At 36.0% G+C, this 15,923-nt stretch overlaps 1 protein-coding gene across 2 annotated transcripts in view; it reads right to left on the bottom strand.

The window, feature by feature from the left end:
* The window catches only part of VPS50 (VPS50 subunit of EARP/GARPII complex), a 94,027-nt gene that overhangs the window by 51,991 nt on the left and 26,113 nt on the right, over window positions 1-15,923 (bottom strand). For both annotated transcript variants that reach the window (XM_032237394.1, XM_032237396.1), the window contains exons 10-16: window positions 13,022-13,064; window positions 12,225-12,323; window positions 9,604-9,744; window positions 7,811-7,940; window positions 6,455-6,546; window positions 4,609-4,703; window positions 3,536-3,634 (exon numbers count right to left, since the gene is read on the bottom strand). In XM_032237394.1, coding sequence (XP_032093285.1) covers window positions 3,536-3,634; window positions 4,609-4,703; window positions 6,455-6,546; window positions 7,811-7,940; window positions 9,604-9,744; window positions 12,225-12,323; window positions 13,022-13,064 — 699 coding nt within the window. The remainder of the gene's footprint in view (window positions 1-3,535; window positions 3,635-4,608; window positions 4,704-6,454; window positions 6,547-7,810; window positions 7,941-9,603; window positions 9,745-12,224; window positions 12,324-13,021; window positions 13,065-15,923) is intronic.

The following is a 15,923-nucleotide window of genomic DNA, read 5'->3' as shown; positions in this document are numbered from 1 at the left end:
TCTGCCCTGTCAGATTATTCTGCTGAAATAGAGAACAAATTGGAAAGTTTGGAGAAGGCTAATTTTAATTTGACTACCAATATTCAAATTTTACAACAAAAAATTAGAGACACTGAACAACAGCTTATGATGATAAATTTTAATAGGAAGGCATTTGCAATAAGAGTCAGAGGATTCCGTGAAAAGGAGCAAGAGAATCTGAAACAGACCTTTGCTGAAGCCTTCAGCCATGCGGTGGGAAGCCCGGGACTTAATTTTGATTGGCAGATTCGGAAAATCTATCGCCAGAACTCATTGATAGCGGAACAGCGACAGCTCCCGAGGGACATAATTATACATTTCTCCACAAAAGAATCCAGAAACGCGATTGTGCAAAAGTTTCATAACAACAGTCTCCGAGTTGATGACCAGGACCTGATTGTCTTCAAAGATATACCTTTCCAGATGTTGAAAGCAAGAAGGGACTACACCTTTTTAACTAAAGAGCTTAGGAGTCAACAGATTCGATACAGATGGGAGGCCCCTGCCGGCATCACAGTTACATTTGAGAATCAAAGATTTCGTCTTAACTCTGTTTCGGAGGCTCAAGATTTCTACTGTAGGACTTTGAAGGCGGGACTTCCTGACTCACTTGGAAGAGAGGAGAGACAAGCGGAAGAAGGCAAGCGGCAGGCCGTGTGGCTGCAAGATGGAGGGGGTAGCCTTTCCTCCCTCGGAGAAGCAGAAAAACGGAGATCGAGAATTTAGACATTTCAAAATATTCGCCAAAGTTAAGGACTGAATGGGGGTTTGAGACCTCTCTCCGGTAGAAAAAGCGGACTAATTCTTATCAGAAGGGAAAGCTGGGTGAAACTACTTTGAGCTAGATTTTAAATTAACGTTAGCATAAATTTGATAGTGGTAAACATTAGACAAGCAAGGGATGAGGGTAAAATATATGTGGAATGATTTACGTTGTTTAAAGCTTATTAGAACAGAAAGCCGGTTGGGATTATCTTAAGATAGGTGTAAAAAGAATGCGGAATGATTTATGTTGTTTAAACTTTGTTAGAAGGGACTATTTTAAAACAGAAGGTTAACTGACTCTTGCTGAAAGTATTATTTGAATATGTGGAATGATCCATGCTATTTAACTTTTATTAGAAGGGAAAGTTGGTTGAAATTGCTTTGAGTTAGATTTTAAACAAATGTTAGCATAAATTTGATAGTGGTAAATATCAGACAAGTAAGGGATGAGGGTAAAATGCATGTGGAATGAACTACGTTATTTAAATCCTATTAGAAGAGAAAGTCGGTTGGAATTATCTTAAGATAGAAGTTGATTTCTGTGTAAAGTAATATTTGATCTACGCTGCTTAACTTTACTAAGAAGGGGAAGCTTGGCTAGATTATTTTGAATTACTGTTTGAAAAGGAGGTTAAGAAAGATCATTTACGCTGTTTAAATTTTACTAGAAGGGAATGCTTGATTACTCTTCTGCAAAGTAATTTGAATATGTGGCATGAACCATGTTGCTTAAATTTTATCGGAAGGGATCATAAGGTTTAGGAAGAGGAACGGGAGAGTCTACAGAAGGTTGGGGTAAATAGCAAAGAAGTAAGAGACGAGAATAAAATATAGATAGAATGATTTATACTATTTAAGCATAGATAAAGATGGGGGGCTGAGATCAACACAAAGAGTGGTTTTTTTTTCGTTTTTTTTTTCTCTTTTCTTTTCTCTCTTCTTTTTTTCTGTTTTTCTTTCTTTTGACATATTACTTTTATTTTTTAATCCATATGTATACAAGATATTTTAGACAGAAGGTAGTACCAGGTGTGGGCCCTGGGAAGTCGGGAGGATTAGGGATGGGGATTTGTGGGGGGGGGTGGGGGGGTGTTAACATAGTCTTAATAAGAACAAGAATGTATTTATATACGGTGGTTCTTCTTCTTTTTTTTTTTTCCCTTGGTTCATTTTATCTCCTTTTTTTTTTCTTTTCTTATAGTAAATACCCTGTATATAAGTGATTGCAAATGGAATGTGAAAAATGAATAAAATATATTTAAAAAAAAATAATTTAGATTAAAAAAAATATAGCTTCATAATGCACATAACATTATTATTCTAACTTCCCAACTAGAAGTAGAGTCTTTGAATAACAGTTATCAGGAAACAAAATGGGAGCAATACTTGATTAGCCTTTTCACCTCTTCCGGTTGGCTTTCCTTATGGTATTTTCCCAACAAGTAAATTTAAGATTTTCTAAAAACTATGATCCTTACTCCCAAAAAGAAATACATTTTTCCACTGACTAGAAGACAGCTAAAGCACAATTACAGATATATAACTAATGTATGTTATCACTCTTAGCATAAAAACAATTAGCAACAGTAAAAAGTTTGGAAAAGCACTATAATGAAGAATTATATGATTGTTTATTAACTTAAATGACTTTTTTTATTTATGAAAATTTATATAGTGACCCAACTGACTCTCAGTGACTCCAGGTAGCTTACAAAAACATTTGCTGAGTTATTTCTTCTTGAGATTGCTCACCAAGCTAAAACATAGAGTTGAAACAGTTTTCAAAATATCCAGCAAATAATGTAATTTTCTTTTACCATTTCCCTTTAGAAACTATAAAAACTGAATAGTTTTGCTGAACAAAATCTGAATAGATATATGCCAAGAGACTCAGATCAACCAGCAGCCTAACAACCAGAAATAGTAATGTGAATGAATTTTTTAAGTTTAAAGTGAAAGTCAGTTTGGTTTTCTGGTTAAAAGCATCAGATTAGAAACAAGGAAATCATGATTTCAAGCTGTCTTAGGCACAAAGCCAACTGTGTAACTTTGGAACAGTCACTGTCTCTTCATGACAAACTACTTCCAAAAATCTTGCCATGAAAACTGCAGAGATTTGTCCAACAGTCATTATTAAGCTTGACCTGAAGGCCTGTGCACAAATTTTAGAGTGAAACATGGGATTAATTATCCAGTAGTTTAGCACTCTTCATTGCTAGAAAAAGAAAGATACTTTTTTTAATAACAAGAGCAGTCTACATTGTGGTTCTTTTATTTTTGACTTAGCCTAATGTACAAATGGAATTAGGGATTAGGCTATATTCTGTACAATATTGAAATTATGTAGGAATATATTTAAATTAGCAGTCAAATAATCAGAAGTTGCTACTCAAAGTCTGAGATTTAATTTCTGCCATCTATAAGGATGGGGAAAAGCTTGGCAAGAATTCCTGACAGAATTCCCAAGATAATTCCTGGCTACTACTAGCCAGATTTGGCAATACTGGTCCAGACAAATAAAGACCTATATTAATAGACGCCAGTTCTCATATCTCTTCATTATGGAAAAAAAGACTTTCTTTTTTAGAGAAAATTTTATGTTAATTTACACATTTAAAATTAAGCATTCACTTTGCTTATTATTATTATATGGACACCACATAATGTGGGATGCATGAGTATGTGCTTTATAATTTGTCCACTATATTAAGTATTAAATTTCCACAACTGAAAAAATTGTAAAACTTACCTGTGATAATTCTTGAAATAATTAACACTTTGTTTTCTAATGGAATCTTGCAACACTTCTGACTTGCTGCCACAAAATTCTTCTCCAACCTGCACCAGCCTAGTAAAAATAATATCCCCATTAAACATTCACTATAGTATGTAATTGTAAATATTTTTAAAACTCTTGTCTTTTATGAGTCTCTAATCTCTGCAAATCTAGAAGTTTTGAAATGGCTTTGCCAAAAGGTTTTCTAATTAAAGGCATATTGCAAAATATTGCAATATTAACTTGCCTACAACAGCAGCATAGATAAAACTTAATTTAGTGAGAACCTGAATCTGATTTGAATAAGACATTTATCTCTAAATATGGAAGAACCTCGTTTATAAATCCTAAAAATCAGAACATTTGGGCTCACAATGATCTTCTTGGATCATTCATCAATAGTGGACAAAAATGACAAAGTTGCTAATAGTTTCAATGCTTGATTAGTGCAGTATAAAAATTATAACTAATTGAATTGATGGCTGCAGAGATGGTAAATTGTGTTTTGAGGAGATATCACATCACTTCAAAGTGGAAACAGTTGAATCTATCACCAATTGTTTTCCAAGCCAATTCATTACAACATATAAAGCTTTATATCTCTTGGATCCAAATTACTAGCAGAATCATCTACGCCTGTGTATGTCTTCAACATAAGGTATCCAAAGGAAAAATTTTTGCAGACCTACAGTGCATGTAGAGACTTTTCTATGGAGCAATTGGGAACGGAGGCGGGTTCCTATTCATTACACTTAACTTTTTTCAGAAATGTTCATAATTTATAAAAGGTGCTTTGGTCTCATTTTCTACATTTTTACTGCATGAAAATATAGGAAACTTACCTAAGGTAGCGTATCAAATTTATCTGAATAAATTGATCCTCCTTGCAGGCTAAGGGATTGTAGGAGAGCACCAATATGGAGAAAGTTAAACTACAATATAACTAAGAGCTTCGGGAGATTGTCCTATTAATAGCCAAATGGGCTAAGTAATTAACAGTAATTATATACCTATACAGTATTATATACAGAACCTTGTCAACCTACCTGCTAATAATATCCAGTACAAATATGAAGTCATCATATTTGAAGTTAGACATATCGGTGCCCAGCAAATAGATCTTCACTTTCAATTGGACATCCTATTTAAAACAAAAAGTCTAAAATACTATAGAAACAATAATTTGCTATTTTAACTATTTATAATTAAACAATCACAAAGCATAAAAAATGGAAAATCTTATTTGCTCATTGTTTGCTCATCAGCTGAAATTCATCAAAGATCCCCCAAAGAGTTGCAGGATAGTTGTTTATTTAAACTCAGTTTTAAAATTAAAATTAATGTTAACAAAGTTTATTGTCTGTCCCTTGCTGGTTTGTTGAGAAGCACCCAATCTGGCAGGGAGGGATCAAACATGGAATCACTGTACAATCTCAAAAGTGTATAGACAGAACATATTTTTTGTTTTATTTATTAAATTTATATGCTATCCCTCTTCCTGCTAAGCCTACTCTGGGTGGCTATTAATACTACAGTTAGCTTGAACTCTGCATGTGCGGATCTTGTTCACATCTCACATTACTGTTATATTTTATTCAGAAATTCTTTTTTTTTCATTTAAAAGTAGGATTGATAACACTGTGGAAATTCAACTTGATTATAGCAGTTTAGGACTATTCCTCAGATACTAAATACATATTTACAACCAACTGTTAGTACAAGCACAGATAGATAAAAAAACAGATGGTTGAATAAAAAGTAATGCCTTTAATGTTATAAATCATCTAAAAATCATAGAACAGGTGCAGTAGAAGATCTTGTGTGTTTTTTAGCATCTGTTCCTCCACTTTAGTTGGGGAAAGTTGCTAAGAGAAAAGGCTGTGTTGCTAAGTATTCTGCAGTGAATACTTATGAGTGTACTCTAAGCAATGCAGTGACTATATTTTTTTTACTACCAAAGGAGTTTCTCTAAATGGAATTCACCACCAGATACTGATTGTTCATGGTGATGGCTGTGTTGACACAGGTAGTGTGCATTGCTGAATCAAACAACAGAAAAAATGGTAAACTAGGAAGAGCTATTTGTGGATCAAGAATTAAGCAGATGACCTATGACACCAAACAACTAGTTTCATGTGAGAAAGGTTGACGAACTGTTTAAAGACAATAAGTGAATCATTGAAGGGAAATTGCTGTCAAGATTGGCATTTCACAGGAATGGGTTTTTGTACTTCAACAATGGAAGATGCTATAAGATATGTCCTTTAAATTGATGATAGCAGGATGAAAGTTTCAAGAGCTGTAATTTGCTAGCAACTGTTATCAGACTAAAAAAATGAAGTTGGGGATTTTTTTTCACAGCAGCATGATGGTCAACAAAATTTAGGGTCATCAGCATGATCTAGAAAGAAGGCCTCAGTCTTAGAATTTCAAGACTGCAAAAACTAAAGATTCAAAACCCAAGATTTGGAAAGAAAACTCATGATTATAGTCTTTGGAGATGTTATTCACATCAATTTCCTTGAATCTGGCACATAACTCAGGAGCACTGCACTGCAACAATTAAAATTTCAAAACAGCATTAAGCAGAATGTGGATGCATAAGACAAAAATGTTGCTGCAGTATGACAATGCTAAGACTCACTCTTCCTTCTTTCACAAAGAATTCAGTAAGAAACAAGATTAATCAGTAAGATTAATCACCTTGCACTTAATACAAAAACTTGAATAAGATACAGCGTAAAACAAAGCCCTTCAACTGATACTCATTCCCCAGGGAACATCTGTAATTTTAAGATAAATAAATAATCTTTTTTTCCACTTTTTAAGCATGTCATTTAAAATCATGCACAGAAATTGATCTTATTTTGATGGATCAAATTTCAAACAAACCTGCCATATTCGTGAAAGGCCATGTTCCAATTTTTTTTTCACGTAGCTGCGGTCAAAATTGGTCTCCTCAGTATCCAGGATGTTATTTCCATCTAAAATATAATTTAACTGTAATTTCAGGCATCAGAAATGAGGAGAAAATTGAGTTTTACAAAAAAAGGAAAGATTTCAGGCATTGTTGATTCATTTTATTTCTTTTGAATCTTCAACATCTTCAAATAGAAATTAAACACTATAAACAAAGTCTTGTGTTTTATAACACAGAACAGAGAATCTATGAGTAGATACAAGTAGAAAATATCTCACATTGTCCTTGACTAATCTGCTGGCTGGGATTGATGAGTCCTGATGATAAAGAGTCCAATTACATGTAACAATAAAATAGCTCTGTTTTAAAGAGCCTAGAGATTTGTTCTAATATGCTACTGAATGTAACCCAATGCTCACTGCCACATTGATGCCTCACTGCATCACTAAAAAAATTATCAGTCAATCACACAGATCTAATCTGATAAGGTATGTAATAGAGATGTCCCCAAAACCAAAGATTCTGTCAAACTGACAAAATGTACCAAAGCAGCAGAGCTTGCATAACAAGAGCATGATGCTCATTTAATCATTTGTCCTCGTCTCACTCATAGAGTAAAATACTTTGTTCAACAAAAATAAGTCCCTAATAAATGTGTTCTAGACTTCAGCCTTACAGTGTATGTGAGATCTAAGATACAACACATTTTCAAGCTAAGGATCACATTTAGCCAATGAATAGCTTAATAGAAGCAAAAAAGGAGTGGGTGGAACCAAGACAATTAATTAAACTAAGTATAGCTAATCTCATCTCTCTTCCAGGAATTTATATGTACATAGCACCTCCCCCTTTAACTTCACCGCTGCAAAGACTTAAGTAAACTGCTCTGAGAGAAAATGAACTGGCTCAAAGTCTTCCAATGAGTTTTATAGAAGAGGGTAGATCCGAAGGTTCTAATATTTATATTACATTTTTGAGTTCGTGAAACCATTACTTTCAGAGTAGAAGGAGATTCTGGGACCAAAGTTGTGTATATTTTGCACTAGGCAAGCATGCTAAATATAATTAAACCCTTAAATCTATGACCAAATAAAAGTTAATGGCCTCTAGCAAACAAATGTTTAGATGTGAAAAAGAAAATGCTAATTAATCACAAAAGATGCTGAATATAAAATACAACAACCATTTGGTACATGTTCCTTAAACTAAGACACGTAGCTTCCCACTGAAACAATGGACATACATTGACCATGTTATTCAAACAGATCAGATGGGCTCCACTCCAATTTTTATGCTTGGAAACTGAAAATAGAAGAGGCATTTCCTACCAGAAGATGGAGACTCCCCATGGTCATATTTTTCATGCCAATCCATTGTCCGATAATAACTCAGCATGACCTCCCATAGAGCTTTGCACAAATCAGCAAGGCATGGAATGTAACTGTCTGATGTAATGTGCTGTGCAATACACAAAACAGGTCTATGAAAGTATCTTGCTTTCTTAATTCAAAAACAATGCCAAATAGGCATAAAAGTTAACTATTAGCACAAAACAATTAAAAATGACTGTTTAACTTGTACATTTTAATCTTGCATTTTGTATTTTAAATTTTATGTCACTTAGTATGTCTTAATTTTAACTGTAATGCTGATAATACAAATAAATAAACATTAAAACTGATAAGCTACATATATACTTCTGTAATTTAATAATACATATGTCTGTTTCCTACAGATGGAAAGTTAATAATTTTTTCTTAAGAGGACACCCAACCTCCTCACTTTAAAAAAAAAACATGAACATTTATCTCTTGTTCATTAGTTTCAAGTTATAATGGATTGTCCCAAAAGTACTTTTTCAAGAGGCAAACTTTCTGGTTTTTCTTTGAAGACGTTTTTGAAGAGCTGAAGAAGCTTCTTAGATGAGAAGTGAAACATCTTCAAAGAAAAATCTGAAAATTCCATTGCCTCTTGAAAAAGTAGCTTTGGAACATGCCTGAAAATCTTCTAAAATGGATTGCATTTTTTTTTAAAAAAAACCTATTCTTTTCCAATAAAAAGAGACCATTTTCCATTTAATATAAAATATTTGTAACTCTTGTACTTACAAAGTGATATAAATTTTCCCCAAAACATTCAAGAATTGTTGATAGTGCAGTAATTAGCAGGCTTTAAATACACTATTAGTCTGAAAAGTCAACAGGCGCTAGCACTTAAAATCTGAATGATTTTTCCTACCTTGTCAATTAGTTCATTTAAATTAAGAACATAAGTGTTTTCTTTTAAAGAAAAATATGTGTTTTAAATCTCCAAACAAGCTAGGTACAATATATACAATTTTCCCCAGGTTTTAAAAATAAATGCTGTTAAGAATTAATTAATTGAATTAATTCAATTAATTCAATTCCTAAAATAGTCACTTCCCATTAAATCTGATGATTGTGCTTAATTAAGTGAAGAATCCTAAGATCCATATGCAAACACTTCTATAAAATTTAAAGACTTTCTGGTATTAAACGTCCCAATGCTTTTTGGGGGAATTTATTTTTTTCAGCTTCCCAGGCTGGCCTATTGTCTAGGGAATTCTTGGAAAACTCCATCCAAGTACTTCATTAAGTAGTTCTACCCTGTAAAACTGCCTCCTCCAAGAAATTCTGATGGCCTTGACTTTACCAGCATTCTTATTTTTCTGTCAGGCAGCGAGGCCAGGATATTAGTTGAGAGTGTAAAATAAATACATGGTTTCTTATGTTTTGCTATGGCCCTTATCACTTTATATTGCATTGGCATTGCATTGTTTTGCACTATTTTTACTCCATTTTGCTCTACTTTGTGTTTTCTATATTGCTAGCTGCTCAGTCGTTAGTTCAGAGTTTATAAATTTATAAATAAATATGCTTTTTAATTTTCCATATCCATCTTATCCTACTTTATCTTTATGACACTCTTTTATCCCAAATTAATTATGGACTTAATTTTAAAAGATTGCTTTACATTTATAACATATGATTTCATCCTAAATTAAATATGGACTTAATTTTAAAAGGTTGTTTTTGTAAATAGGTAGGAACATCAGCATATACAAACATTAAATGTTCAAAACCACTGTAGAACTACATACTGTGCAAAGATCCTTGTATTGAAGCTTCTGAAATTTGGTGTCGCTGTTTCCTGCACACAATTCAACATACCCTAGAACAACCTGGAATACTGTATTGTGAATGGCTTGAGTAAAGTGCATATGTAGTTGGTCCATGGCTGTCTGGATAGAGATGAAGAGCATTTAAAGACATCAGTTGCCTAATTCTATTTGGACACTCTGCAACTCCAACAAAGTGAACTTATCTATATATCTATAGCTCAGAATTAAACTATGAAATCCTTGGCACTTTCTGAATTTGGTTTGTTTGCAGATGTTTTATTACCCACCTAAGTAACAATAGCATAAGTAGTCAAACAATCAGGTAGGAAACAATACATTAATCAAGGAATCACTAAGCAGGAAACCATATTGCCACCAAAACTGGTAGGGTAAAATACTGTATATAAATAGGGAGCAAATCTTGAGAACTCATTCAGACCAATATTACCAAATTGCACAATGAAACATCTGCAAACAAAGAAACAAGCTCAGACAGCACCCTAGCAATAGCAATAGGACTTACCGTATTTTTCAGAGTATAAAATGCATCTTTTTCCCTCAAAAAAGAGGCTGAAAATCTGGGTGCGTAAAAACGGTCTGTTTTTTGCTCAATTTTGCCCCCTACCCTAGCCCCCAGGAGCACTCTATAAGCCTCCTAAAGGCTATGCATGCCCTCTTTTTTTGACAAAAAAGGGCCTTTTTTTTGCAAAAAACTGGCTGTTTTTTGCTCATTTTTGGCCCACCCTACCCCCAGGAGCACTCTACAAGCCTCCTAAATAGGCTATTTATGCCCTTTTTAAAAAACGGGCCTGTTTTCAAGAAAAACAGGCCATTTTTGGGAGGTCTGCAGAGTGCAAAAACTTTTTTTTTAATTTGCCTCTTCAAAATTTTGGTGTGTCTTATACTCTGAAAAATACGGTATATACTGCTTTACAGAACTTTACAGCCCCCTCTAAGCGGGTTTACAGAGTCATCATATTGCCCCCAACAATTTGGGTCTCATTTTACCCACCTCAGAAGGATGGAAGGCTGAGTCAACCTTGAGCCTGGTGAGATCTGAACTGCTAAATTACAGGCAGCCAGCAGGCTGAAGTAGCTTGCAGTATGCACTCTAACCACTGCACCACCAAGGCTCTTCCAACATGGACTTCAAAGCACACTTTCCAATCCATTATAGCAAATTTGATCATTTGTATCTCTTTATACTTAAATGAAAATTGAAGGTCAAGGGTTTCCTTGTTTCTTTTCCTAGGTTTTCCTTCCCAGAAGTGACTAATAATGATATTCCCAAAATCAGAATAAGAGTCGTATTTTGCTCCCACTTCAATATAATTAGATCTCAAAATACTCATTTTTTTCATTCATGAATAATATCAGAAATTAAGAACTGAGTGTTTCCCAGTCAAAAGTGTATTTTCCCCCTCCAGAGAAATGTATAATTGAAAGCTGAAATAGAGATGAATCATGAAAGAACACCCTATTGAAATAAGGGGAACAAATATATTTTGCTCTTCTCACATTGACATTCTGAGACTATGCTTTAATTATTTATGATTCTAAACTATTTCTCCAGGGAGCAGTAAATGCAAAATTAGTTCTTTTAAAAAGAAATATGCACATGATTTAAAATTGATTTTGGGTGCCATAAATGAACATTCTAATAAGGCTTCTCATTTCCAAGACTCAATTTTCCTTCAGCTGTGCTCTGTCGTGTTCTCTCTCTCTCTCTCTCTTTCTCTCTCTCTCTCTCTCTCTCCCCTCTCATAGTCCTTGACTTATGGCAACAATTGAGTCCAAAATTTCTATGGTTTAACAAGACAGTTATTAAGTGAGCTATCTTATCCTCCGCGAGCTGCACTGGCTACCGATCGGTCTCCGGATACGCTTCAAAGTGCTAGTCGTAACTTATAAAGCCCTTCATGGTATTGGACCTGGGTACTTGAGAGACCGCCTGCTGCCAATTACCTCCCAAAGACCCGTCAGATCACACAGGGTCGGCCTCCTCCGGGTTCCGTCCACCAGCCAATGCCATCTGGCTACTACCCAGGGGAGGGCCTTCTCTGTAGCAGCTCCGGCCCTTTGGAATGAACTCCCCGCGGAGATCCGGACCCTCACCTCTCTCCAGGCCTTCTGGAAAGCCGTTAAAACCTGGCTGTGCCGGCAGGCCTGGGGTTGATGAGTTCCCCTCCCCTCTCGACTGGTATGGCTGTGTGATTTTCGTGTATTTTAATTATGTGTACTGTTGTTTATGTTCCCTTTCCCCTTTGAGTTGTTCGCCGCCCTGAGTCCCTCCTGGAGAAGGGCGGCATACAAATAAACCAAAACTGAAACTGAAACTATCTTCCAATTAAATGAATCATGCAGTTGTTAAGAGAATCTGGCTTCCCCATTGACTTTGCTTGTCAGAAGTCAGCTGTGAATTTTACAAATGGTGATCATTCGACAGTAGGATGTTGTAACAGACATACATGCAGGTTGCCAAGTGCCTGAATTTTGATCACATGACCATGGGTATGCTGCATGGTCACAAGTGTGAAACCGTCCTAAGAAAGGCTAACCCACTGCATATCAGGATGCAATTTGAACAAGAGAATACTAACCTGTGTTTTTCCAAGTAGCCTATATGCCTGTTGCACCTTAGTATAATGGTTTATGTCAAAGTTCTTGCATATTTTAGAAAGTGCAACATCTAACTGCTCCTGTAAAGTAACAATCATTTAGCATTTAGTAAAAGATAGCATGGGGAAAAAACCCTACAATTCAAATGCATTTGATGCATTTGTTCACAATAAAACAAAATGCCTTCAAACAAAGGTATGAGAATCTTATTTTTGGAATATTGAGTAGACAGAAATCAACTAAATGATCTATGGAAATTATTACTTCCTCGTAAGATTTACAGCTTTAGTGTTTAATTAAAATGCAAGTATGGGTTATGATAAAGGCATGTTAATTATGTAGGTTGTGGATAAATTGGATATGGAGGCGTCTTCCATTTTCTCAAAACTCTAATTATAATAGAAGTAGGATTACTGTACACAATGAATCTAAACTGTGTGTAAAATCCTGGGCGGACAGTACATACCAATAATGAAATGATGAAAGTCTTTGCTAAAATATGGTGACAACTACCAAGCTAGCAGGCTTTTAATTGTAATTTAGCAAATTTCTGGATTTTAAAGCTATTAATTCAAATGCCTATACTACAGGTTATCTTTAGTTCAAAGTCAGCATAAGGAACAATAGTAGGAAAAGAGCTATTGAACTTGCATCCTGCATCTGATTAAATTCCGTGGGAACAGAATGTTCGAATAGATAGGATTTCAGTCTGATCTATCATGATGAAAATACTTTTATCATTTAATGGGCAAAACTACTTACACTCATCTAAACTCACCTCAATTTGCTCCAAGGTGTCCTGTAGTTTTGAATTCAATTCACTGCAAAACAAAAGACAACCATTAGAAGTTATAGTGTTTTCAAATTTCAGAAGTTATTTTTTTTTTCAAATTAAGATGAATATTAGTGTCGTTTCAGAAACCTTTTAAGGTCATTCTTCTAAAATATTATGCACAATACATTTTATACCAAAACATCCGATAACCAGATAATTATTTTATACTTTGGTGTAGAAACAATGTAATTTGCATAAACCAAACAATAAAATGGGAAGTCCACTCAATAATTTTCAAAATTCAGGAATCTCATAGCATTGATAAGGATCTACTATAGCAGGTGATAGCATCTAATCTAAACTAGCTCATTCCAGAAAGGCTAAGGAGAGTTACACTTATTTAAATGAGAGACCATCAGAAACCAGGGTTGCAGACTAGACTGGAAAGTTGAAAAAATAAATTGGAAAAGACAATGACCCCCATATACCTGCGGGTAAAAAAACTACATGGATTTGTCTAGAGACATAGATGTTAAAATGAATTCAAAGAATTCTTTCTCTTTCTGAACTGAGATCCATCAAAAGTTAAATAACTTTTTGATGTAGAGGAGCGTAGAAATGTTGTGGTCCACTGGTGGCCTGTAGAGCTGGCAGCAGAGTCAGACAGTGAGGAGGTTGGGGAGGAACATGGGTCAGTCCTGGAGTCTGGGGAAGGCTCAGACAAGGGCTCTGCATCAGAGGCAGAGAGGGGGCAGGGCCTTCTGGTTGTTATGTGCTGCCTCTGAAGCCTCCGGAGTCTGACATCAGTGAGGACACTTTCTCAACTCCATTTCTTATGAAGGGGAGACAAATAGGAGCAACCGAAGAAAAAAGCAGATGACAAGCGGTCTATTTTTTATAAATTGAGCTTATATTCCGTTCTAGAGCTAACTGTGTTTGGGCTTCTTTAAAAAAGAAATATCTATATAAGCTCTGCCAGAAAGCCACTTTATTCATATCAAAGTTAACTGATGGAAATCTGTGGTTCATACCTCAAATACCGAACACAGAACAAATGTTACAATTGTTCTCGGAATAATTATTTGTTCTTTCAATGATGTAATTAATTATGCCAAAACTATTCACTTGTGTCATTCATTTATTGAAACAACTAAGGCATGTTAAGACTCCAGTTTATTTTAGTCTCTATTGCTGGAAAATAATCAAAAGAAAATAGCACCATTCCATTGAGGAAAAGAGAGTTCAGATAGAAATTTCGTATGCTAAAGAAAATATGCTGTATACAGGTAATCCTTGAGTTACGAATGTAATGGAGATTGCTAATTAAAAGAACGAACCTCATCCCTCCAGTTACTCAAATACACAGGTCATTAAGAGTGCATGGGGTATCTCAGGAGTGGGGAAACCATGGAAAGACTAATGCAGGGACCAAAGCGTCCAGCCACCAAAGGCCTCCCCTCACCCACTGAGAGATCCAATGCTCCTCTTCCCATCCATTGGGGTCCCAAGCTGCTTGGACTTTTCCTCTCCACCCCATCACCAACTGCTAACTTATCTTTGGCACCATGCTTGAGCGCACTGCACTGCCCACACTCTCCTCCTGCGCAGACTTCGGTATCAGAGGCCTTGTCCAGCCAGGCAGAGAAATGCCAGGCCAGCTTCTCCCATTCTCTGCCATCCCCAGCTTCTCTCAGAAGTGGGCGTGGCCCTGCTCTGCCACTTGCTGGAGCGCCAAAACCATCCTGATTTCACAAATTGCACCACCATGGAGTTGCAGAGCTTGGCATCCCTCACTTGCTAAAAGCACTCGTTTTTCAAATTGCAAGAGGGGCTGCTAAACAGACGTGCTTTCCAGCTCCATTGAATGTCTCCTCGCAGCTCAAGACACCCTTCTTTTTCTGGAGAAATGGAAAAGGAAGAAAAGCATAGGAAACCAAAGAAGAATCCTCTGAAGTTGTCACTTTTCCCAATGCAGAGCAGAAGAGACCAAGCAACTCCATGAGGCAAGTTATGGGGCTAAAGAAAAAAGTAAAACCAGCCTTTCCAACTTCATGGGATCTTACCTTTTTTTTTTTTTTTGCGAGAAGCTGGAAAGGCTGATCTTTCTTTTTTTTGTTTTAGCACCACAAATTTGTTGCAATTCGGAAAAGGAATGCTTCTGGCAAGCGAAGGGAGCAGGGTGATGGTGCGCCAAGCCCTCCAGCTCCACAGTGGCAGAGAAACATGGTGAAACTGGAAAGCTGGTTTGTTTAGGAGCCCTCTTGCAATTTGCTTCTGGCAAGCAAGGGGAGCAAGCTGGTGACATGTCAAAATCTCCAGTTCTGCAGCAGCACAATTTGTAAAATCCATGTGGGTTCAGCGCTCCAGAAAGAGGTGGAGTAGGCTCCACCCAGTTGTGAGAGAGGCTGGGGCTCTGCAGGGAAATGAAGAGGTTGGCCCGGCATCAATGTTCTCTCTAATTTTTTTTCAATGTGTGCGGAAAAGTTTAGTGTTTGAGTGGCACATTTTCATGCCTGAGCACCTGAATTTTTTTAGCCATAATTGCCATCAGAGCAGATGTTGGGGAGGGGGGCAGGGAGGAAAAGGGTCCCCTCCCTCTCCCTCAGACATCCAGGAAGGAAGGAAGGAAGGAAGGAAGGAAGGAAGGAAGGGGGAGGGAAAGGAAATTGGGAAGAAGAAAAGGAAAGGAAAAGAGAAAGGAAAAGAGAAAGGAAAGGAAAAAGGAAAGAAAAAGGAAAAGAATGAAAGGAAAAAGGAAAGGAAATGGGAAAGAAGAAAGGAAAGGAAAGGAAATGGAAAAGAAGGAAAGGATGAAAAAGGGAGGGAAAGGAAAGGGAAAAGAAAAAAAGGGAAAAAGAAATAAAGAAAGGAAAAGAGAAAGGAAAGGAAAAGAGAAAGGAAAGGA

The sequence above is a fragment of the Thamnophis elegans genome, chromosome Z (assembly GCF_009769535.1).
Source record: "Thamnophis elegans isolate rThaEle1 chromosome Z, rThaEle1.pri, whole genome shotgun sequence".
Classification (NCBI taxonomy): Eukaryota; Metazoa; Chordata; class Lepidosauria; order Squamata; family Colubridae; genus Thamnophis; species Thamnophis elegans.
This window is presented reverse-complemented; position numbering and strand designations above follow the sequence as displayed.